The following is a 24866-nucleotide window of genomic DNA, read 5'->3' on the forward strand; positions in this document are numbered from 1 at the left end:
TGTGATCTATTTGAACTTGATTCTTTAAGAGGGTAAAGACTTATATCTTGGTGTATGTCATGAGTTACACACTTTCTCTCACAAAAATGAATGCAATTTTTGAAGTTTAAAATAATTGATTTTTAATCCTAATGATTCAGAGACTTATTAATGTTTAAATTGAAAAATGTTGTTCATTATATCAATTTAAATATTGTAACATCAAATTGCCTATAAACTTAATTACTAATGAAATCACTCTAAATGTAAATTTTTTCCATTCTTATTTATTATAATTATGAAGTGTTTGATATTAACTTTCTCCTTTTGACATAATAAGAAAGTCATACATAAATTGATTGAAAGTCAAGTAAAAACAAATTATATTTTCTTAAACTTACAAAGTAATAATTAAATAACTAAATAAAACAAAAACTGTCTATTTAAATCCCACACATACAATCAAAGGATAGATTTGTTTCACATTTTACTCCTTTTCTTTTTATGTTTATGTCATTACAATTTTGCGATTTTTTTTTTGTTTATAATGGTGACTATAATAAGAAAAATATTAACTTGCAACTTTTAACATATTATAATTAACCAAATAAATTTAATTACAATTTTTAAATTGGTGTACTGAACTGAACCATATAACTTTAATATTTTGGGACAATATCTCTGAATTGAATTTGAAAGATTTGATATAGTTGTTGTTATTAGAAATTAACTATATTTGATAATTACATGCAAATAAATTGTATTTTATAAATATATGCATTAGTCAGTATAATAAGAGATAATTAATTGTATTTCATAATTACATGCAAATTAATTTAATTTTGTAAGGACATGCTTTAGTTAATATAGTAGAAGAGGATCATAATTAATTATGGTTGTGGGTGAAGGCATAATCTTTAAAGCCATGCGTATTTCATAAAATCCTCTCAAATGTTTATATAACCTGATATATTAATCTAAACAAACAAATGTCATAAAATTAAAATAAAAATTAATTTTGATAAAAAAAAGTGACATAAAAATATTTTAGTACATATATTTTTTAATTATATAAGTTATCTTAAATTTTTAATCACTCTGCTTTATTTTATTTTAATTTAATATTAGTGATATTTATTTTTTTTTAAAGAATAAATATTAATAAGATAAATTAATGTTATATTGAATTTTGTGAGATGTTATCAACAAAAGAAATGTAAACATTATTTTTAATTATATAAATTAATTAATTTATAATTAACTATTTTAAAATATAAATCATACACATTTTTATTAAAATGAAACTAAAAGTGTTTTTGTAATTTATTATATTACCTTTTTTTTTATCACACTAATAAAATCTACTTCTGACTTTTCACTTATTTTCATTTATTTTTTACTCACTTTTGTTTAATCAAAACATTATTTTGTGAACTCTCTCAGCTCGTTCCCTTCCCTTCCCACTGACTGAGTCCAAACAAACAAAAAGTTTGATAGCATGCATGATAATTTACATAATTCAAGTTTAAGCTTTAATGAAACAGGAGGGAATTATTCCAGTGTAAATATATAAATTACTAAGAAAATATACCATGATTATAAAAAAAAAGTTAGTGTCTATTAAAGCGCTAGTATTTTTTAAATCATTAACAAATAATAAGTGAATTATATATTGTTATGATAGTCATAATTTCATAAATAAAATTAAACTTCTTCACTTTTATTTTATCAGTTAAAACTATTATTATCTCTAGTAGTACTTAATGCAGATTTTTCTTCATTTACCACGAAAAACGATAATATCTCTTTTCTTTTTTTTTCTTTTGTTTGGTACACTCATTTTGTCTTTTATTTAGGTTCACATCTCCTTTCTTCTTACTTTCTTCCTACTCAATTTGTTCTTTTTCTTTAGTTAGCCCCTAAATCCTAGACTCTAAATTCTTGTTTATGTTTAGCTACTTATGTCACACAGTGATCACCTATATTATTAATACCCTTATGCATGGTTGGGTTGTTATCCACATTGATGTTATACTCATGTTCTTATTCAAGCATGCTCTCTTCACCTATTTTAGTGCATTTTAAAAAGAGCTTGTCTTTTTTTGTATTAATTGATGTTATTATTATTTTTGGCATTATTTCAACTATGTTCAATTATTGGACAATGTATTTTGTATTTTGTATTTTGTATAATTGTATAATTGTACAACACATTAGGTTGGATGACTTGAAAATTTATTTATTTTATTTACATACACATTCTTGCCAATTGTAATTATCCCTCAACGTAGTTAATGATATATATATATATATATATATATATATATATATATATATATATATATATATATATATATATATAATGGTTTATTGTTTCTGGTTTTGAGATCCTCTTATTCTTGGTTGCTTAATTAGAAATAGAGGAACTAAAATGAAACAATTATTAAAAAATTCAAAAGGGTAAATAAACTATGATTATTGAAATAATCATAGTCTATAAATGATAATAGGCCATAACTATTGAGAGAATCATAATGTACAAGTGAAAATAGATTACAATTATTAGAAGAACTGTAATCTAACCGTGATAATAGACCATAGTTCCAAGCATAATCTAAAAAACTTGTTTTACACTAAAATATAGACTACGATTTTATAACCATCAAGTAAGTAGTAAAATAATAGTAATTTTTAGCCTTGTAACGATGATTCTTCATTTTTTTTCTTAACCTAACAAATAAAAGTGATTTACTTATCATAATGATCATATTATATATTTTAAAAAATAAATAATGGAAACTAAGAATAGCTCAATACTTGATTTTTTATATGTTACAAATATAATTTTACAATGGAATATAACATAATCTTTACGTGTTATTTGTTGAAGATGACATTTTATATTCCTTTCATATAGTCAGACCTTTTTTAAATGCATAACCTTGGAGTAGGCTGACTACATTATCCAAGAAATGCACAAAAAAATATGTGGCTATCACTTTGGGACACGAACAATGACGACCTAAATCCTCAAAGTCAGATAGATTTGGCCTACAATGGAAGTAGATTGTGCTGCTTACATTCGAAGATGTAAGACTTGTCAAAAGCACGAGAATTTGGTTCATAACCGACAAAAGGAGCTTCACAACATCTTTTTCCGATGGCCTTTTACGAAGTGAGGAATGAATATCCTAGGTCCTTCTGCTCTTGGAAAAGGACAAGTTAAATTTTTCTTGGTTCAGCAAGTGGATCAAGGTCGAGTCCTTAGCCACTATCATGGCACAACAGGTTTAGCGGTTTGTATGGAAGAATATAATTTGCTAGTATGGGGTCCTTCATACAATAATCACAAACAATGGACGATAGTTCATTGATAAAGTGTTGGCCAAGTTCTACTCAAGACTTGGTATCCACCATATAACAAATTTTAGTGGAGTACCCTTAATGTAATGTCCAAGCCAAGGACGCCAATAAGGTCAATCTCATGGAATTGAAGAATAGGTTAAACTCAGCCAAAGACAAAAGGGCTGGAATAGTTGTTGGAAGTGTTATGGGCATACCAGTGTACGATGTAACATCTCATTTTAGGATGCCACGTGTATTTAATTAAGTTAAGAAAAAACAAACTTTGATACCATCACGAAATAGTGAAAAATTAAAAACTTTATTTCATTATCGTGAAAATAGTTAAAACTACGTAGAAATAACAATTAATTCAATTACAATCTAGAATGTTAAAAAAATCTAAACATAAACTTTTTTACTTTCTCAAAACATTTTGAAAATTCTCATACTACTTTTTCACGTATATCCTCACTCTACACAAGACCAGCATCATCTATAGCATCATTTGCTATCGTATAAAAACGATCATTACAAGTGAAAACCACAACCACAACATGTAAGAGTGAGCTAACAGAAAATAATACAAGATAATACACAATAATTTTTTAATATTTATAAGATACTGAAAATGTTGCTAATATATATAAATAATATATTCATCGTAAAATTATTAAACAAATAATATTTTATATATTTTTATGAAGTTGGATTGAGCTAGATTACGAGATTTAGAATTCACCAATTCTTCATATAACCATTCTTTGCTTTCATTACTTGCTTTCAATGATAAAATACCAAGCGTCCTTGAATTAAGGATACTATTATTTTGATACTTAATAAATTTTTACACACATTTTGTACACATTATTTTGTTTTTTTAATTTCTCTTTTTTATAAATACAAAAGTTATGTATGAAATGTTTGTGTATGCATGAACCTCGCAAAAATTAGTACTTGAAAGATTTTTTAATTTATAATAGTAACCTATCCACCTTTTTTAAGTTATAGTACAAATTAGCCTTATGTGTAACTAAGACTACATTTTCATAATCCACTTGGTATAACAAAAAAATCAGCTAAATGAAACAATAAATAATAAAAATAAATAAATAAATTGAAATATGCAGACGAAGAAAAATAAAAATATAAAAAAAATAACTGAAAATGAAAATTTATCCACTCTTTTTCTATGTCATATTTTCATCACTTTATTTTTTTTCTATGGAGAGAGTTTTTGTACAGTATTTACCGACTAACAATTACAGATTAACATGTGTTGTTTAGTTTACGAGCTTAAATGAATTATTAGTTATCAATTATAAAATACTGTCCAGCTTGTTAATGTTAATAAAAAAAAAGAAAAGACTTGGTCATGCATGTATTAAATCAATCAACTTTTTGACAAAGTTGCCTATATATAATACTTTAAATCGTCGTTGTACAATTAATAATGTCAAATTAATCATTATTGTGGACTTTGTTTAAGAAACAATGAACGGCATAGAACTACCATGTGTTGTAGAATAATTAAGTCAACTAATAGTAATTAGTAAACTAAAACAATTAATTTAGTAGGTTTAGTTAATGTAAGAAAACTGGGGAAATGGAAAGACAAATGAGATTACTTGATTTTAGGTACAGAAACCAAATGATTTTGCCATGATTTGCAATTTCCTAGGAAATGAAGAATATTATTCTTTTATAAGATCTCACCTTATTATTGTCCCTTTTGTACCTTTACTATACTGGTATTCTTTTTATCACTTTATTCCAATTTTTTAACCATTTCCCTATGTTCATATTTTCTTGCTGACTGTGCCCAGATTGAACATCAGGAACCCAACTCCATATTAAAATATTCATAATGTAAAGTCCTGTGTTGCAATTATCAAGTATCATTTCATACTTTAAGATATCTAAAGCTCTCTTTTTCTGCACATTCGTTTGTCAGATTGCAAATATACAATAATAAATTAGAATTAATATACTTACTGAGAAATTAATATATATTTGAATATCACAAAGAGCTTTGATTGGAAGGACGTGCTTTTCTTTCCCACCCTCTTCTTTGTTGCTTTCTTTCTGTCTTTCTTGTCTCCTTGTCTTTCTTTAGCTACTTTTACTTTTTTTAATCCTTTCTTTTCTATTCTTTTCAGCTTTCTTTTTCTCTCATTTTCTTTGCGGGTACCTGATTCTTATTCCTGCTATCTATAGCTCTTGTGATTCTAGACACATATATATATAATAATGATTTATATATTTCAAAATGAATATAGCATTATTCACCAGAGAGACCTCAAAGTGATCGACCTAAGGTGAACTCCAAATCCAAATTTAGCTTCTTGCCACTTGATTCTGCAATGTCTGAGGATGAGTTTCCATCTGATATTTCATTGCTTTGGCCCTTTGGATCCATTCCCTTCAATAAACCAAAGAAAATGAAGATCAGAATTTGCATGTTTCATGTGCCAGATGCAACCCTTTATCTGAGTCAAGTTGGGTAGGTTTAAGTTTCTGTAGTGTTTTTCAATAAAGATTGGCATAAATATGAATTTACCCTTGTAATTAGCATCTCTGTGAAAAAGATAGGTCTAGCAGCAGGTTGAATTTGTGAGCAAGAAAGCAACTTTTTGAAAAGTGTGTAATTATTCCTTTCCTTGTCTCCATAATGTACAAGGCTAAACGAAAAGAATAGAACGTGTTCTCTTTTATTGTGAACATATATATGAGTTCAAAGAACTACTTAATCCTAAACAAAAGGACAGATTTTGTGATAAAGGGGTGTTGAGTAACATTATACAAACCTCAACAGAAGGCACGTTCCCAATGGAATCAAGGTTTGGCTTCCCATGCAAGAAGGCTTGCCTGCTACAAGAAACACATGGAAAGAATATTTCCCATTACTGAAAGGCATGAAGAAGAAAAGCATTCTGAGGAAAGAAAGCAATCTTTTACTGTCTTATTTATAGCTTCTTCTGCTCTCTGAAATAAAGTTGAAGCCATGGCATGTGATAGCTAACGCATCTCAAAGGGTAAAATGACTTTGTTTGGCACCATGATTTGTAGCTATGGTGATTGGCTTTAAGACTAAGTTTCCTAGTTGTAGGACCCCACCAAATCATAAGGAAAGAGATATCTCTCTTTCTGAGGTGGATTTATATGCAATCATCAAAATCTAATGTCTTGGAATGGGATTCTTTTACTTCCTTTTTCACCCACTTGCTTGCAGAGAGAGTGTATTATTACCCCATCATGGAGTTTTGGACCTCATCATCGTTTCAGAACAGATACAACAAAGCAAACTGACATGATTTACACCTTTTCTGATTTTTCGACCCTTGCTTTCTTTGTATCAATGGGCTAAGCTCAGAGACAGATTTTCTGATGCATGAATTCCGCTCATTACATTAGTATTATTTAAAATTAATGGATCATAACACGTGATAAAATAATTATAAAAATATAATTTTTATATTTGTTCAAGAAAAAAGAAATTAAAAAATAAATAAAAATAGTATTAAATGAATATAAAAAATTTAAGTATGTTAAAGAATAATTTTTCATTATTTAAAGATAAAATGAAATATATAACGTTTTACTTCCAACAAATAAATTCAAACAACCAAAATATATTACTTTAAATTTTGGTCATGATCATAATAAAAGACCCACTAAAAATATTCTTTTTTTTTTTTGCTAACATTCACAATAACGTGTTATTTGTAATTTTTTTTAGAGGAATAGGTAATAATAAATTATTAGTACGTTAGGAAAAACTTTTTCACAAATACTTGAGGAAAAATTCCTCATAAACACTTTAGGAAAAAAAATGAGATATTTATTATAAGTTCAAACTGTGTTAGGTATGAGTTTAATGATCATAGTTTTTATTAATTTTGATTATTTTTAACTTACATAACTAAAACAACCACCTCCTATATACTAATATATAGATGAGCATTCAATTTAAGTGAAGAAACAAACACATTTTTAGTGATTAAATTATTCACAATTTCAGACGTATAATATATTGGTTTTATACAACTTGAAATGTGGTGACCTGTTCATGTATTTTGAATCCAAAAACCGTCTATTTACATATTGCATATATACGACGATTGATCCTTCGTACATTTGCTAAAGAAAAAAGCACACTATTTTATATATAACTTTGCAATTACATTGTCAACTGCAATTGCATATTTGCAAGTGAAAACGATGCATTTTGCAACACCAAAATCTCAATCTAAAATCTTTCAAGGGTTATAAGAAGGATAAAGTTGACAAGAAAAAGTTCTCAAAGTAGGCTTATATAGTTATATAGAACTTTCTAACTAAGTATCTTAACATATTATTCATCGTAATTAGCATAACGCCATTACCTTGAAGAGTTGTTCCAAAGGCCACCATTTCCAATATCTTGATTAACACTTGTTCTTGCCTGCCTAATGGATAGATCAGACCTCCTTGGAGAGTTTCTATCAAACACCAAGTCTTCAGAAGTATCTCCAGAAGACCCATTGTCATAAGTATCAGATTGCCCTAATTATAATTAATTCAAATTTAAACAAGAAAATGAAAAAAGAGTGAGAGAAAAAAATTAGGAAGAACAAGGTTACTACTTACCAAAAATAGTATATACTAGTAGATTTGTTTTCAAACTAAATACAAGTTCTATATATATATATATATATATAGTCACTTACCCGATGATGCCGCAGCTCTATCAGTAGTTTTCACTGTTCGGTACATCTGATTTGAATTTGTGAATAATTAGCGCAGGAAAGAAGCTACATTATGTAAGTTATTTAGAACATGCATGCATGTTTAGGAAATATTTTTGCATTAATTAATATTTTTAAATAGAAAATATATAAAACAAAAAGTATACAACAGTGAGTCATGTTTATTTAATTGTATAATACATCACATAAAAACATTAATTTATAGGCACTGGAAAACCTTCATCATCAGAATATGTTCTTTAGTAGATATCTCATTGAAGAAATGAGAGATAAGAAGGCAAGTGAGAAAAATAAAGTGTATGATAAGAAGAAAGAAAGAAAACCAGAGATAACAACAACATTGAAAACCTGTGTGAGAATAATATCAAACTTGTTTTACTAATCAATCATTGAAGTTCTAGTACATATATATATATAGAAGCATTGAAAACTACAAGGATTGATATGTTTAAGCATACATGAATTTAATTTCAGATTATGGAAATAAAGCAAGACCTAAAAAGAAAGGGGTATTTTACTTTTTGAAAAGATTAATCTCGTGACTTTTATCTGTGAAAAATCTTATTTTTAAAATAAAATAGTTATGTCGAGGACAGTGACTTGAGGAACATGTGAAGTTGGGAAGGGAATGCATGGAAGCATGTGACTAACCATGGTTAGAACTGGTGTGGTTAAAAAACATAACTGAGGAAGGGATCATTGAGAAATGATGGTGTTTTGTACTTGCTATTATTTTTTTCCCCATTTTCTTTGGCAGTTTATATAATAATACTAATATATGTTTCTTTATAGCTATGGACTGAAGTCTCGGATTCGCTGCGACTCATTTTGAATTGCAGGGTTTTGTCTTACTCGTTTATGGAAACCTCTTTCTGACTCTCTCACTCTCTCTCTCTCTCAACATGGATGGTTCATTCTTCCAAGGAAAAAGCTGTTTATCAGTAGCTTGCAGAAGCAGAGGCAACAGATGAAATAGTAAATGATACGAGAGACCCTCTGCAAGGAAACCATTGGAATTTGCGACAGATATAATGTAGGTTTTTTTACCGAAGTCAATTAAGAACTGTACCCAACTTTAACTAAAGTGAATAATACAAAGATTAACAATGAAAAGAAGTCAAGATTAAGAGAGATGGGATTAATTAGTAATAATATAGACAGATTAATGATAAACTTAAGTTTGAGATTACCTGCAAGTGAGATTTAACATGGGCTAAAGTGAGATCCTTTACATCCATTAGCTCGAGAACTGATTTGGGTGTAGCCCCTATACCAAATTAGAAAGAAAATGCAGTGGTTAGAAGGAATGAAGATCCATATATTTTATCTGTTTGTGTGTTTTGACGATAAAAGAAAGTGAAAAGCAAAGTTATGGGAGATAAAGAGGAGGGAAAAGGAAAAGAGAACAAGGGAAATAATGAAAGGATGATTACTTTCGTGGCCACCCAAAAGTTGAACGACATGGACGAAGCGAGCATGGAGTGCAGTGGTCCAACGCATCCTGGGAGCCCTGATGTTACGCTTGGGAGGGAAGCGTGAGAGGAAGGCTGGGTTAAGGAAAGGGGTTGAAGAAGTGGGAGGAAATGAGAAAGGAGGATTTTGGTAGAGTGGGATTCCTCTTATGGGTCTGAGAAAACCTAGGTCTTGGTGCTGAAAGAAATGGTTTTGTTGGATGGGGTTGTGTTTGTTAGTATTAGCAGTGTTGTTTTGGAAGTGATGATGGATAAGGATTGGGTTGGGGTTAGGGGTGTTGGTGTTTGAAGAAGAAGAAGAAGAAGAAGAAGAAAAAGCCCTTGGATTAGAGAGGGAGAGGTCTGTTTTGACTGTTTTTGATTCCAAAGCTCTCTTCCAAAACCCCAAATCCATCTCATCTTCTGTGCTTCTCTTGTTCCAATTACTTGATGTGGGTTTGGTGTTTGGAGGGTTAATTTTCAAGGACAAATCTGGCTGTACTGGGAATAGTTCCATCTTTTCAAAGGACAAACTCTCTATCTATCTATCTATCTATCTATAACTATGTGTGTATAACAAATATCTGTAATATTGTGGTAAGTACTTCTTCTCCTTCTCCTTCTTTTCTCTTCTCTTCTTGTTCGAAGTTGTTGTTTCTCCTAGCTCAATTTCCTTTTGTTGTGCTAAGAAAATTTTGAAGGATGAGGAAGACGAATGAGAGGGTGTTTTGATGTGGAAGAAAAAGGTGAGTGAATGGATATTCTAAAGGTGTTTGATTTGTTGCAGTGCAGAGAAGAGATTTGAGATTTAAAAGAGAAACTGTAAACAGAGAGAAAGAGAAAGAGGTATATGGAAGTGAAATGTTGTTTGTTTCGTGTGAAGTATGTGTGAGAAAATGACAGTTGAGTTGAGGAAGAGAGAGATTGAGTGTGTGTTATTTGCTTTTGTGGACGTGGGGGTGGGGTAGTAGGGTAAGAAAGGAAGAAAAGGGTGACAAAAGGAAATGGAATTAGGTTTTTAACTTTTATTCCTTTTTATAAATATTGCATTTTTAAAATATGAAAACTAAAATAATTTCCTATATCACATGCTTATTACTTAACTTTATAACATACAACTTAACTCTGCTTCTCTTTTCTCAGCTAACAAGAAAGAATTACATTTCTTATTTTACACTTGAGACTCACATAGGAGAGGAGGCTAATAATAGTCCTACATAGATATAATTCATATAAAATATTGATATTATTTTAACTTCAAATTTTAAAGATTACTTTATATATATGTTCAATTTTCTCATCTTTGTCAATATAAAACGTAAACTAATACTTATATTTCTAACATTTTTAATGTTATTTTTTACTACATTTTCAAAATACACTAATATTAATATATTATAAATGTTACCAATATATTTTAAAATGTTAAAAATCAGTATATTTTAAGAGCACATCTCAGGAAAAAAACATGCTAGAGAATATAGATTCTAAAAAAAACACCAAAATTTATTTTTTTGTTATTTATAAAAATAAATTGGAACTATTATTTTATTCTAGTTTTATATTAAATTATGACATAATAAAAAAAGTATGACTATATCAGTCCTTATTAATGTATTATATAAATTCATGAACGATTTTTTTTTTCATAACTTATAATTAAAACTGTTTATTTATCTTTTAACAAGAAACACAAATAAAAAAAATCCAAATTATGTAGAAACTAAACTATTTAAAGATACATGTGCCAAGTTTCAATATAATATATATTTAAAGATAAAAGCTGTTTTGTCCTAAACTATAAATTTCAGGACCAACCTACCACTCATCTGGTCCTAAAAAAATGTGGTTGTTTCATGAATTGAAAATTTATAAGTAATTATGCGAACTTGGCATTATTGTTGTGTTTAATTATTGTGAATTTTAAAAAAATTTATTTCTGAATATGTATGATATTAAGTAGTAAGACCGTGATTTTCTTACACAATAAAAGAGCACTTAAGTTATATTACAATAAAAATGTGAGAAAATATTTCCCAGAAAATTATAACTTTACATAAATTATTTCAATTTTTAAAAATATTCTAAAAACGTTAAAACTTAACCAACATATTTAGAAATGTTGCTAAATATAAATTCTTGATAAAAATATTTCTCTGAGAAAATGTCACCATGGAAGAACTTATTTTCGAAATTTGATTCCTGAAATAAGCAATACCTAATTCTTTGAAAATCACATCATGCATTCTTTTATATTGTTGTCACTTTCTCTATTATAATGAACCAACAAATCAAAGGTATATGATTATTATACATACACGTATGCGTTCAAATCGAGGACAAAATTTTAAAGTCAAATATACCCTCTATCTTCTGTACAGAAAATTGAAATTAATTATTTTAGAAGGGTAAATTTGTCTTTCCATTATAGAATGTACCTGCGACTGCACGTATATTTGACTTCTATTGAGACACACATACCAATAAGATAGACATAATAAAAGAGACACAAAACCCAAAAAGAAAACATTAATATAAGAAGATTGTTTTAAAATTTATGAGTGAGTTTGGTTTATCATGCATTTAATTTGGATCAGATGGAAAAAAATTTAATTTTTTTTAAATATGAATTAAATTCAACAACTTACTTAATATTGATTTAAATGAATTTAGGTTAAATATAGATTAATCTATAATAATAGTATTTTATTATTTTTATTAAAATTATGTAGGTTAATAATATGATTTTTTAAATATTAAAATATTATCTAATAATGTTTATATATTTTGGATATTTAATTTATTGGTTTATCAAATTATATAAATTATCATTTTAATTATATTTAAAAAAATAAGTTAATAATCTAATTTTCCTACATTAATAAAATAAATCAAATTAATTCACTTTAATTATATAATAATAAATATAAAATAAATTAAAAAATAAAACATGTGAATCAACTTATCTAATCTATATCGTTGAGGAATTAAATTAGATTATAAAAATTTTGATTTATAACAATCAGTTAAATCCACCTATAAACTAACTTGTACAGAGCAGATTAACTCACTTGACATTCTTTTGTAAAAAATGAAAATTGTATGAAATCTTTGGATAAAAAATTCAAATAAATTGAAAAAATCTGGTTATATCTGATTAACTGTTAACTAACTCTTGAATGGAAAGCAAAGTATTAACTGAAGGAAGAAGAATATATAATTATATATGGTTAGAACATTTATGAGAAAAGAATGGCACTGTTCAGAAACAGAATTATCCAGATTGTCCACTGTAGATGATATTTACTTATATAGAATGGTTTTGCTTGCAAGTGAGAATTTGGTTGTCAGGAATTCCAAACCTAAACAGGATTGGTTTCGTTTTTTTCCTGAACTTTTTTTTTTCATTTCGAGTTTAATTAAAAATAGTATATTTAAATAAAGTAATATAATATTTTAAGATGGAGAAAAATAATGTAGTAATATTTGCACTGTTTTGTAAAATTTTGGACGATAAAAAAATTATATGTATATAAAATGAAATAATTTTTATATTTATATGTATATAAGATGAAATGATTTTTATATTTGTGGGAGTCCAGCCAAATTCGTCTGAATGAAAGTTATATATACATAAGATGGGGAAACATGCTATATTCTGAAATGAAATTGGTTGGATTATAGTTCACAAGTCAGTTTCTCGAAAATTAAGTTTTAAACATGTATTAAGTTTTTTTTTTTTCAGGTTAGAATTCACTATTTGGACAATCGAATTTTGATCTTCTATTTCATGAACGTTGGCTAGGCTATAGTTCGAAATTCGATTTCTTGGAAATCAAGTTCCGAACATAAATTTGGTGAACATTGATCCAGCCAGTGGGAACTCAGTTTCTGAAAAACTGACTCCAAATCCATTTGTATTTTAATTTTGTTGATAAGAAATCAGAATTTGATCCTTAAGCAGTGGAATTCCGACGTACTTTATGTTTAATAATGGTCATGTTGGTAATGGGAACTTAATTACAGGCAACCGATTTTTGAATTGGCTTTTTTTTAATTTCATTAAAATAAAGGGAAGGAGGGGAAAAAAATAAAGTTATATGTTTTTGTAATGAGAAAATATTTACCTATAGTTTTTAATTTTGTTAAAACTTTTGAAATAATTTTTCTAACTTTTATTTATTAAACAATAGGAGATGGGAATAAAAATTACAAAAGGAAAAAAGGAAAATTGTATAAGTATATGAAAAAAAATTGATTTAATCTTACTTAAAACATTATATGTAAATGGATTTATGCATCAATGATCTAGATTTTACATTAGTTAACCTAGAAAATGAATAAATATTGAAGAGTCATTAGTCATGGCATCTCACAAAAAACAAGTGTTTTATGTCATTGATCCCGTAAACAATAGACAGTAAGTGGTGCTCCAAGACAGAACAATGCATGATTTTGATGATAATAATGAAGTTATTATTGATATTAGTGAAACTCCATCTTTCTCATCAAATATGTCATCCTTGAAGTTATTATTACTGCTGAAGTCCCGGTGCCTACTCAGGAGGTTGAGACAGTGGGAAAATCTCCGAAAATTTTATCATTTGGCCAAATAGATTAACAAAAACAATTGTAAAGAAGGTAATTGTCCTTAGTATTTTCAGTTATGCACTTTCTTTTTTTATTGGTGTATCTAATCTTATTTAAGTTTTAAAATATATATATATATATATACACACACACACACACCAGGTTGGAGCATAAAAGAAAGATGTGAATGGATTGTTGTCAGAACCACCATAGTCGCCACAACCTCCACAACGGAAAATTCTAGAACTGGGTGGATTGGCAGCGAAGATCTCTTTAACACCTGTAGAGTTATAAATGTCTCCTGAAGTCACAAAGAGGATATCACGCCTCCCTTTTTTATATGTCAGAAAGATGTTTTTGAAGTTCTTTCTAGCATTAATATGTTATGTACATTAGTATTACAAGTTTGGTTGCAGTAAGTAAATTTTTACCTTTATCAAGTTTGAATATATTCAATATGTTATTCTAATATTATTCATTTTCAATGTTTAAAGTATTTACATCATATATGCATTGAGAGGAAGAATTATAACATATATGGATTTATTGACCTTTTATTGTCATTCAAGGAGTTGAAAATAAAGGTGAAAAGGTGCAAAAGTACCCATTAGAGGCCTTTGAAAAGGGAAAGAAAATCTACTTAACACCTTATTTACAATAATAATTATGTTTTTATTACTTAAATTATATTTATGTAAAACTTATTTGACACTCGTATTGTTTAAATCTGCAGGGGTCATTGGCAATTGCTAGTAATTTTTCCTTAATAATTTCTTGTGGTTCTCTTGTGTTCATTACATAAGAAACCTAACACTTTAGCAATTAAATTACACTAATAGCGTAAGTTTTTCTAATAATTATAATTTAACTTTACTAAATTTCATACTAAACACAAATTTCAATAAACATTTAACTTTTACAAAGTGGTTAAGACTTATTTGAGGTTGTAGGAGATATATATCTTCTCTAAAAAGAAGTTGTAGTTCACTGCGCCAACGGTAAATAGTTAATATTTCAGACTATTGAAATACAATTATAATTTATGATATTCTATGAATTTAACATATAGTTCTTGTGTCAACCCAAGTGCAATATAACTTCTCTGCAACAAAAATGCAAAAAAAGAATAAGGAGAAAAAGAACGCAACTTCTCTACAGTGAGGCAATGCAACATGAAGATGGCATGAGTGTAAATTTTCACAAGAATTAACCCTAATGAGATGTTTAAGCTTTGGTTTTAAAAATAATTGAAGTCTAAACCTAGTAAAAAATAAAATAAAAAAGTAACAATGACATTTTTTTAAACTAATGAGAACTTTTAGATGCCTATTCTCATATAAGTGAAGCCTAAACATATATATGTTTCATTTTCAACTATGTTGAATAGGGTTTTTGCATCAGTGAGTTGACTATTGTTGTCACTTTTTGTTCATGTTGTAACTTAAGATAATTGTGAAGAACTAGGGCAGACACCATACCTTGTCTAAGTAGCTCAAAGGCCTCTTGAGATTTTGTTGTATGCAAAAATTATCTTTCTTTAATAACTTTGTTAAGGGAAATGTGAAGCATGTCCACAAATGAACTTATCATAAAACCCTGGAAGGCCAAAAAACACCTCAAAGTTGTTTAATGTTGGCAGGGAATGGCCAAACAGTCATGACTTTTAACTTTTCAGGATCAGCCTCAGCTCCATTTCTGGAGGATTGGCCGAACCTCCATGGGTTGCGGTTCGGCTTGGCCTACCACCATTGAAAAGGGTTGGACTGAGTATAGTTGCAAAAGCCGAAACATTTTGCAACCCTAATACGACTTAACCAGTCTCGTTAATTTTTTTAATTTTGTCCATTTGCATAAAAGTCAAAAAAAATCACCATTTTAGTAAATAAACAAAATATCTAATATGTAATTCATTATAAGCATTTCATGTTTATAAACCTCAACTTCATAATAATAAGATGAATTCATTATACAAAACTATAGAGCGATTTTGGAGTGGAGTTTTAAAAATCCAATCTAAATCAATATATAGTATGAAAATAATTTAAATAGTTATAAATACAATTAGATTTTAAATCTAAATCCTATTTTTTTTATAGAAGTAATTTAGATTCTTACAAATTTAAATTCAAAGATTTGGAATATCTTAAAATAGAGTTGTCAATATATTTTAGTCAATTGTTCATAATTATGTTCAAAAAACGTGTACAATTTTATAGTCACATTTTAAAACTAAGTTATTCCAAGACAATAATATTTTCTTTTGTCATTTGATAAAACTGTCTACTCTCATGGATAAAACACGATTTAAATTCTTTTGTTTGACCTATTACTTGGTGAAATTTTAAAATATTTTTATTCAAATTTCAATATTAATATATAAAGTGGATTGTCAAACACGTCGTATAAATTTAATTTTGAAATGAAGTCTACATGCACTGGTGAAACAAATTCTTTAACAATGTTGAGAAAAAAGTTCTTCAAATATACTTTCAAAGCATTTAAATACTTCTTTAAGTAAGGCACCATACAAATGAAAAAGAAAATTCAGCATTTGACATTTAATATTATTTGTTGTATTCAAGAAAAAAGATATATTATATCAACATTTATCCACTCTCCTAATGTATTTGACTTCTTTATAAAAAATGAGTGGTACGTCTTCCGTAAACATTTCTTCCGTAAACATTTCTAAGGTCTTAAATACATCGATTTGACGTTTTAAAGAAAAAAAATAAAAACTGAGAAGATGCACTTTAAATGGTAAAGTGCATTTATGTTGTTGATAAATTTGGAATTGATTCTTATAGATACTCACTTCCCATTAAATTGCATTTACAATTGTTGATTAAAAAGATCAATCGCTTAAAATTGTGATAAAATTAAATATATATTTAATAAATATAAATTTACAGTAATTACTTCTACTATTTTTTAATTTAATTGTCTTTATTGGACTTTAACTTTTTTTAAGTGCATCACTCATCTTACATGTGACAAATTTTTAGGTTGAATTATAAATTATGATATTTGCAAATTAAACTATGTTTAGCATGTAACATCCTAGACTATTTACTTATAAACTCAAAGACTGATACAAAACTTATATCAATAAAAAAATATAATTTAAATTTACATTATATATATATATATATATATATATATATATATATATATATATAAAAGATAAGTCAAATTAAAAGCAAAATTCTATATATTTTTATTAAGAAAGTTGCTCTTATATTTTTTACCTATACTTTGTTTGTGTATACAGTGTTCGTGCTTTTTCACCTATATTTGTTTATATACATAGTATTCTCATAGTAGGTGATATCACAATAATATATGCAAAGATAAATTATTGAACAAATTTTTAACTTTGAGAATATATATAGAAAACATTATAATTAGACAACTTAAAACAATTCAATCTCATGAAAACACCGATATTAAAATAATCATAAAGATCACATATGGATATTATTCATTAAAGATATTCAACAAGCAGAATATCAATTCATGTCTTTTAAAACACTCGTAAGTACATCCTACTATATATTAATATCTTATCAAATTCGAGATATAGATTTACAAACAAACCCACAAATCATGAAATCAATATAAGTTTATCACAACCCAAGTCACACATTTACACATGTTATGGGTGTAAAAACTCATACTTCAACTTTTCACCATCTAATCTTGTTTGAGCGAAAATGTGTTTATTTGAGTAAAAATGAGGCAAAATTTGTGTTGAGTTGTCCTGCTAGTGAAAATAAGACTAAAAGCAAAGTTATTTTCAACTATATTTTCGCTTGAGTCAAAAGAGTATCGTTTAAGTGAAAATATCAACAAAATCAGTTCCAACAACAAAATCAAACAAACTTTCAAGAATAATTTCTAAAGCATTTTAATAATGCAATTTTCTAAACAATTCAAATGATGAATTCAAATTATAATTTACTCAATCATCATTTTTTACTCAAATTAAATCTTTGTCTCTTAATTTAATGTATGCTTATTTATACTCATCAATATTGTAAACTATCATAAAGAAGATTCTAAACTTAAATCACAAAAATCATTTAATTCACATGCATATTTTAGTTACCATATCAACGTATCAACAACAATATCAAATTCAAAACATTTTAAATAATCCTTCGTCAAACAAAACTTAACAATACTAAAGTTCAAATATTTACATAGATCTTCAATCAATCATGATCACTGTATATGAACATAAATATAGTTACCAATTTTCCTTCATATGTAGTTCACCTATCCTAATATTCTATAACAAAAACATAATAACTTCTCTTACTTACTATGATTATCCTTAAGACAAACATTAAAAAATACAAACACTAGTAGACCACTCAAAACTAAGGACCTGAAACAAAATATCAAAATATAACAAAATTTTAGTATGTAGTTGAGATTATCTGTTTTTCAACTAACTTTACTAAAATTGATAACAAAATTATATAAAAAAATAAAATGAGGTAAAATCTATAAAATAATTAATAACTTACTGTCTTGAAAGTGGATCACATATTAATTCTTAAGTGACTAAATACAAAAATAGATAAATATTAGAAAAAAATGTTTGAAAAGAAGAAGAAGAGAAAAACGAAGAATAGAGAAAAAATTAAATTAAAATATTTTCTTTTATTTCAAACCACATTAACTTTGACCGGAATATTTGATTTATAATAATTGTTATACCGAGAAAATAAAAAAATAGTTCTATAACAAAATAAATTTACTTTTATTTTTTGTTTTTAATCTTAACAATGATTCTTTTCACTGCCTTTGAATAAAAATGAACAAATTCTTAATTTTCAACCATACATATATAATTATTAAATATGGTTCCATAAGAAAATACAAAAACATTGATTTATCGATTTGAAAGATATGGTATATTTGCTTTATCATTAAAATGTTGTTGAACGGACTTTTTCACATTCCAACCAGAAAAGGTAGAAGCTGAGAGTGGTGTTGGATTGAGGTAACAATAAATGTGCCTTCAATTCCCAAAAACACATTAATTTCGTAGGTTCATTTCCAATGTATACTTTCAATTATTTCGAAGTAAGCAAAATCCATTCTGTTTATAATTAATTTGTTTGAATATTAAAAATATGTAATTAATATGACAAAAGAAGTTTCACATTAGAAAAAAACTAATTTTATTATTTTTGTTATGTTATAGAAAAAACACAATACGTTTTGAACGAAACATCCCAAAGTATCTGTTTTGTTTATATTTTTTTAATTTTTATTTTAGTTATGAGTATTTATATTATTACTTAAATACAACAATTAATAGAAAAATAATTTGAATTGGTCCTTCCTTTTTACATAAAAACATCTAAAGACAAAAAGTATAATTGAAACCAAATGAAAAACAATTTAATTATTTTTTCAATATTTTCTTAATTTTTAAGGTCTATTTAATGGAAAGGATATCATAAGTTAAGAAATTATCTAATTGTAATATTTGTTCTTTATTAAGAGACTACTATAATATAATATTTTAACATGTCAACTATATTCTTTTAATATATTTCTTATAATGGTAGTGCTGTGAGTTAGGTTAGGTTTACGTATTTTTTGTTTACATACGTAAAATTGATATATAAATTTAATAGATAAATATATTTTTAGTTTTTAAATGTGAAATTGAATTTTGTTTATATCTCAAATGTTTATGCAGTTTAATATATATATTCTTTTAAAAGTTATGTTATTATCGTTATTAAATAATATTAAAGATTTTTTATATGATAAAAATGTTATTTACTAAAATTCGCAGAAAATAAAAGTATTTTATATTTTATTTTATATTTTGTGGCTTAAATAATTAATTACGATGTGTATTAGTATGTAGAAAGTATTAAAAAAATGAATAAAAATTATTTTATGTTAATTTTTATATTAATTTTGAAAATGCATGAAATAATATTTAAGTAGTATGGTTTGCACTTTATCAACAAAAATAAAATAGTGTCAATTCCTACCCAAGACCTTCATTGGCTCTAATTTGGCATCGGTGCACATAGTAATAGATGGTGTTGCAAAAAAATTTAGGATTCATAGAGTCCTCACACCATCTTGGCACCACCGCCATGGACCACAATGGACAAATCGTGACAGTTATTGTGAAAAAAAACCTTAAATCGCATAAAAATCCCTAATCCCAAATCACGTGAAACCTTAAGTTTTGAAAGAAAAGAAATCATGCCTCCTTCCTTCCTTCGGGGAGATCTCCTTCAACCAACTCATACTTCCATGAAATCCAAAATGTGAAGGCCACCTTGCCTAAATCCACTACGGCAATACAAGAGAAACCTCGCTCAATCCCTAAAACAATAATAGGAAGAACCTCGCTCAATCCCTCTCCATTTTGATCCTCTGTCAATCCTAATTTAGTTGTCTCTCAATGAATGTATTCCCAATTTGGAATATTAGAACCCTAATTTCATGATTTCCAATTTCAATTTTTATCAAAAATCTATTTCTTTAATTGTTTAATGTATCATATTTCACTGTTTAATGTATCATATTTCACGTATCATGCCCTCCATCTGTTATTTAATTTAATAAAACTAGGTCACAGCGACAACTTATTTTAATTTTAACCTCGTTAACTAAATTTAAAGACAAGGACCGATTGCACTGATTTTTCACATTTGGGGACTCAATTGAGACAAAAAAAGAAAGAAAGAGACTAATTTGACAAAACCCAACACATAAACAGAGACTATCAGAATGATTAAACCTTTTATTTAAATGTATTTAATTTTAGTTTTGAAAAAGACAATTAATATTTGTCTTGTGTGATGTACAAACATAATATGTTTATGATTTTGTTCCGCGATGCTATAAAAATAAAATAAAAAAATTTGACAAGAACATTTTTATAAAAATTGTACTATATATTTGTTTACACATAATATTTCATTAAGGTGTTACAAAGTACCTGAAAACACACATAATAATGTTGTTTATCACATTAATAAATATTTAGCACATTTTGATAACGAGATGTAATGAGGACTAATTCAAAATTTCATACTAACAAAATTTAATTTGTATGAAATTAAGAGACTAAGAGCAAATATAATTAATATTAGATTATTTTTATTTTGCTGGAAAAAATACATTATATATAATATATAATCTACATATATAATATATAATCTACATATATAATATAAAAATATAAAGTGAAAAAACTTGTAACAAATAATTTATTTGTTTACAAGACCATAGAATAAAAATAAAAATGTAAGTACAAAGTATATTGTTATAAAATTCAAATGTTTCATTTATTTTCTATTTCTTTTCTATTGTTATAAAATTGAAATGTTTTACTACATTATAAATACAAAGTATCACTGTATTTGTACTATATATACAAAAATATTTTTTTTAAAACAAGTCATATTAAGTTCATTTTAAAAAAAATAGGTTTATTTGCATTTTAATTAAAGAATAATATTAATATAAAAATTTATTTTATAATTAACTAACACACACATATATATACACACATATATATTACAACATTTTATTGAATTAAAATATAATTTTTGTAATAAAATTTATTATTTTACATATTAATTTACATATTACTTATTATTTTATTTGAAATTTAGTTATTATTTAAGACATCTAAACTTAAATTAAACTTTGGAGCAAATTTTGATAATTATTTTGAGGAGAATAAGGTATCTTATCTTTTATATACACTAAAAAGTCAAATTTTAAATAATTCTTTTAAAAATATTATCAATAAATATAATTATGGTGATAAAATAATGTTAATGTGTGAAACGACATTAATGTGTTATGCCATCTGTCAATACACAAGTAAAAACACAATTTGCATATTAAGGGTTAAATATGTTTTTAGTTCTTAAACTATTAAACGAATTTGTTTTTAAGTCTCTTTTCCAAACTAAGCTACATTTTGATCATTCTCCTTAAGGAAACCATAATTTTTCGTCCTCTAAAACCAATGACCTTAAAAATAAACTAAGATGGCTAATGGTGACACGTCATTTTTTTTTCTGACACTAATTAATCTTTCCCAGCTCCTCTCCCTCCGACTTTACCACAGCCACCTCCGGCGTCACCTCGAATACCTCCGTTGTGATAGTGAGTCATCCCTTCTTACCACAGTCGTCCCTTGGAGCCGAATCTTGAAGTCCTTCACCTCCGCCACCGTGAAACTCAACCCCCTGGCTGCCGCGACGATCTTGGCCATAATCGACACCGCGGAAGACTTGGAAGTAAACATTGCGGTCGTCTTCCACTTGGTCTCGATCAGGCCAGAGAGATCAAAGCCTATTGACATTGGTTGCACTATTTGAAGATTTTGGTCTTTGTGGCTATGATTTCTAACCACGTTTCTTAAATTTGTACTATTTGAAGCTCTAGCTAGATTTCTAACCACGTTTCTTAAATTGGTTGCAGGCACAAACATAGGGTATTCTACAATGTTTATCGGCACACTTCTTGAACTTGCTTCCTCGTTTGGCAAATTATTTCTATCTGCACATATAATTGTGTTTGATGGATGATTGTTTGTTGAGCTGGAACCTCCATCATCACTTAGGTTCTGCCATTCATGGTTTATAGGATTTGCGTAAGACGGGTTCAAATCACTGGGGGAAGTGCAAAATGGTTTTCTACGGGATTTCACATATTGTTCTAGAAAATATGTGGATCATGGAATACGTCCGTGGCGACGAACTCTTTGCCAAAATCTCCAAAGGCAAACTCAAAGAAGATCAGGCCCGCAAATATTTCCAGCAATTGATTAGCGTCGTTGATTACTACCACGGTAGAGGGGTCTCTCACCGCGATCTCAAACCCGAGAATCTACTCCTCGACGATGACGAAAACCTCAAAATCTCCGACTTCGGTCTATCTCTTCCATCACGCACATCCCTTGGTTCTGCAAAGGCCTTCTGTTGTCCTCCGTTGCCGACACATGTCAGGTCGACAACAAGCAGAAGACGATTACGGAAGAGGCTAATAACAATTCCAAGGTCCCCAAGTTCTTCAACGCCTTCGAGTTCATCTCCTCCATGTCATCGGCCTTTGATCTCTCAAGCCTGTTCGAGACCAAGCGAAAGACGGCCGCAGTGTTCACTTCTAAGTGTTCTACAATGTCGATTATGGCCAAGATCGCCGCATTGGCCAGGGAAGCTCGTGATCACAGCGGAGGTGTTCGAGGTGGTGGCGGAGGTGGTTGTGGTAGAGTCGGATGGAGAGGGAGGGAGATGAGCTGAGAAAAATTAACTAGTGTAAAAAATGACGTGACATACCACCGTTTAGTCACCTCAGCTTATTTTTAACGCCGTTGGTTTTGGAGGACGAAAAATTATAGTTTGTTTAAGGAGAATGATTAAAATGTAGCTTAGTTTGAAATAAAGACTAAAAACAAATTCGCTTGATAGTTTATGGACTAAAAATATATTTAACCATATTATCAAATGGTCAATATTGTTGAGTGACAATAGCTACATTAATTATTTTTAAAATTGAGATCAAATTATAGCAAAGTTTGGGATAAAAATAAAATTTAATTTTTCATTAGAAAATATATTTAACCTTAAATTTAAATTATAATAATAATTAAAGTATCAAAAATTAAAATTTACTACTTAATTTTTTAAAATATTTGAATCAGAAAATTCATTTTATAAACTAATTTAAATCATTTATAAGTTCTAAAAATACTGTGTAAATAAAATATAATTTTGTATAATTATATTAATATTAACTCATAATTTTATAATAAATTTTTTTATTTGACATATTATCTTATATGCATTTATAATATGTATAATTATTGTAACACATAATTTAAATTATATTGTTTATTAGTTTTAAAATTAAATAATAATTATTTAAATATTTATTTAAGTTACAGATATTATAGAATTCCTTATAATATACAAATTTTCTTTATAATTCAGAGGCTTTTAACAAAAATATAAATTAAAAGTAAACTTTAAAATTTATATGTAATTTTATATAAATATTGTTTCTCTATCACAAAGCACAATAACAACCCTTTTAGTAAACAAAATGACAAGTAATTAATTAATTATTACCACTCATAAAACATTGACGTTATTTCAATAAAATTAATGAAAATAGTTTTTTATTGCACATTTTTGAAAAAAAAAAACAATTAAAACTACTCAAAATATAAGGATGAGAATTATAATTTTAAAACAAATACAAATACCATTTAAAGTTGTAAACTTTATATAAAAGTGTAAACATAATTTTATTCTTATTGAGTTTATTATATTGTTTGCTTGGAGATAAAGTTATAACTTATTCTATTATTGTTCTTAAAGTGATTCGTGTCTTTATTTTTTTAAAAAATATTCTTTTATTTTTATCTTATGATGTCTTTATATGTTTATATTTTATTCTTTTATCCTACCTTATTATATTTATCAAAGAAACCTTTTTTAAACTATGTTTCTATATATTATATGTAAATATAATTTTAATTTAAAGATTCTCATCATTTATTATTATTTTTTGAAACTCGTTATCTTTAATTAAGACTGATTTTTTTATTCTTTCTTTTTTTCCTCTACATGGTAAAAGTATGAGTAATCACTGTTATTTATCAATTAAGTGTCATTGTATAGAAAAGAATTCAAGATTTAAATTAAGATTCATCTTTCATTTTTTTATTGATATATTAAGATTATTCAAC

General features: G+C 27.2%; 1 protein-coding gene across 2 annotated transcripts; it reads right to left on the reverse strand.

Annotated features, from left to right (window-relative positions):
* Positions 1–5201: 5201 nt before the first annotated feature.
* On the reverse strand, positions 5202–10428 carry LOC124841335 (putative transcription factor KAN2). Of its 2 annotated transcripts, none has more exons than XM_088104457.1 (6): positions 9503–10428; positions 9260–9336; positions 8031–8076; positions 7707–7866; positions 6129–6189; positions 5202–5743 (listed from the first exon to the last, which is right to left on the reverse strand). In XM_088104457.1, the coding sequence occupies exons 1-6, from the start codon at positions 10035–10037 to the stop codon at positions 5621–5623; spliced, it is 1002 nt and encodes a 333-aa protein (XP_087960583.1). In that variant the 5' UTR covers positions 10038–10428; the 3' UTR covers positions 5202–5620. The 2 variants fall into 2 exon arrangements, with proteins under 2 accessions (XP_087960583.1, XP_047173542.2); XM_047317586.2 differs by having other exon boundaries at positions 6129–6192.
* Between the last annotated feature and the right edge of the window lie 14438 nt (positions 10429–24866).

The sequence above is a fragment of the Vigna umbellata genome, chromosome 1 (genome assembly GCF_029865625.1).
Source record: "Vigna umbellata cultivar VRB3 chromosome 1, Vumbellata_1.0, whole genome shotgun sequence".
In the NCBI taxonomy this organism is placed as follows: Eukaryota; Viridiplantae; Streptophyta; class Magnoliopsida; order Fabales; family Fabaceae; genus Vigna; species Vigna umbellata.

Coding starts and splice junctions, on each gene's coding strand:
- LOC124841335 (XM_047317586.2), bottom strand. CDS start 10,037: ATGGAACTATTCCCAGTACAGCCAGATTTGTCCTTGAAAATTAACCCT. Junction 9,337..9,502: donor ACTTTTGGGTGGCCACGAAA/GTAATCATCCTT, acceptor AATTTGGTATAG/GGGCTACACCCAAATCAGTT. Junction 8,077..9,259: donor ATGTTAAATCTCACTTGCAG/GTAATCTCAAAC, acceptor AATTCAAATCAG/ATGTACCGAACAGTGAAAAC.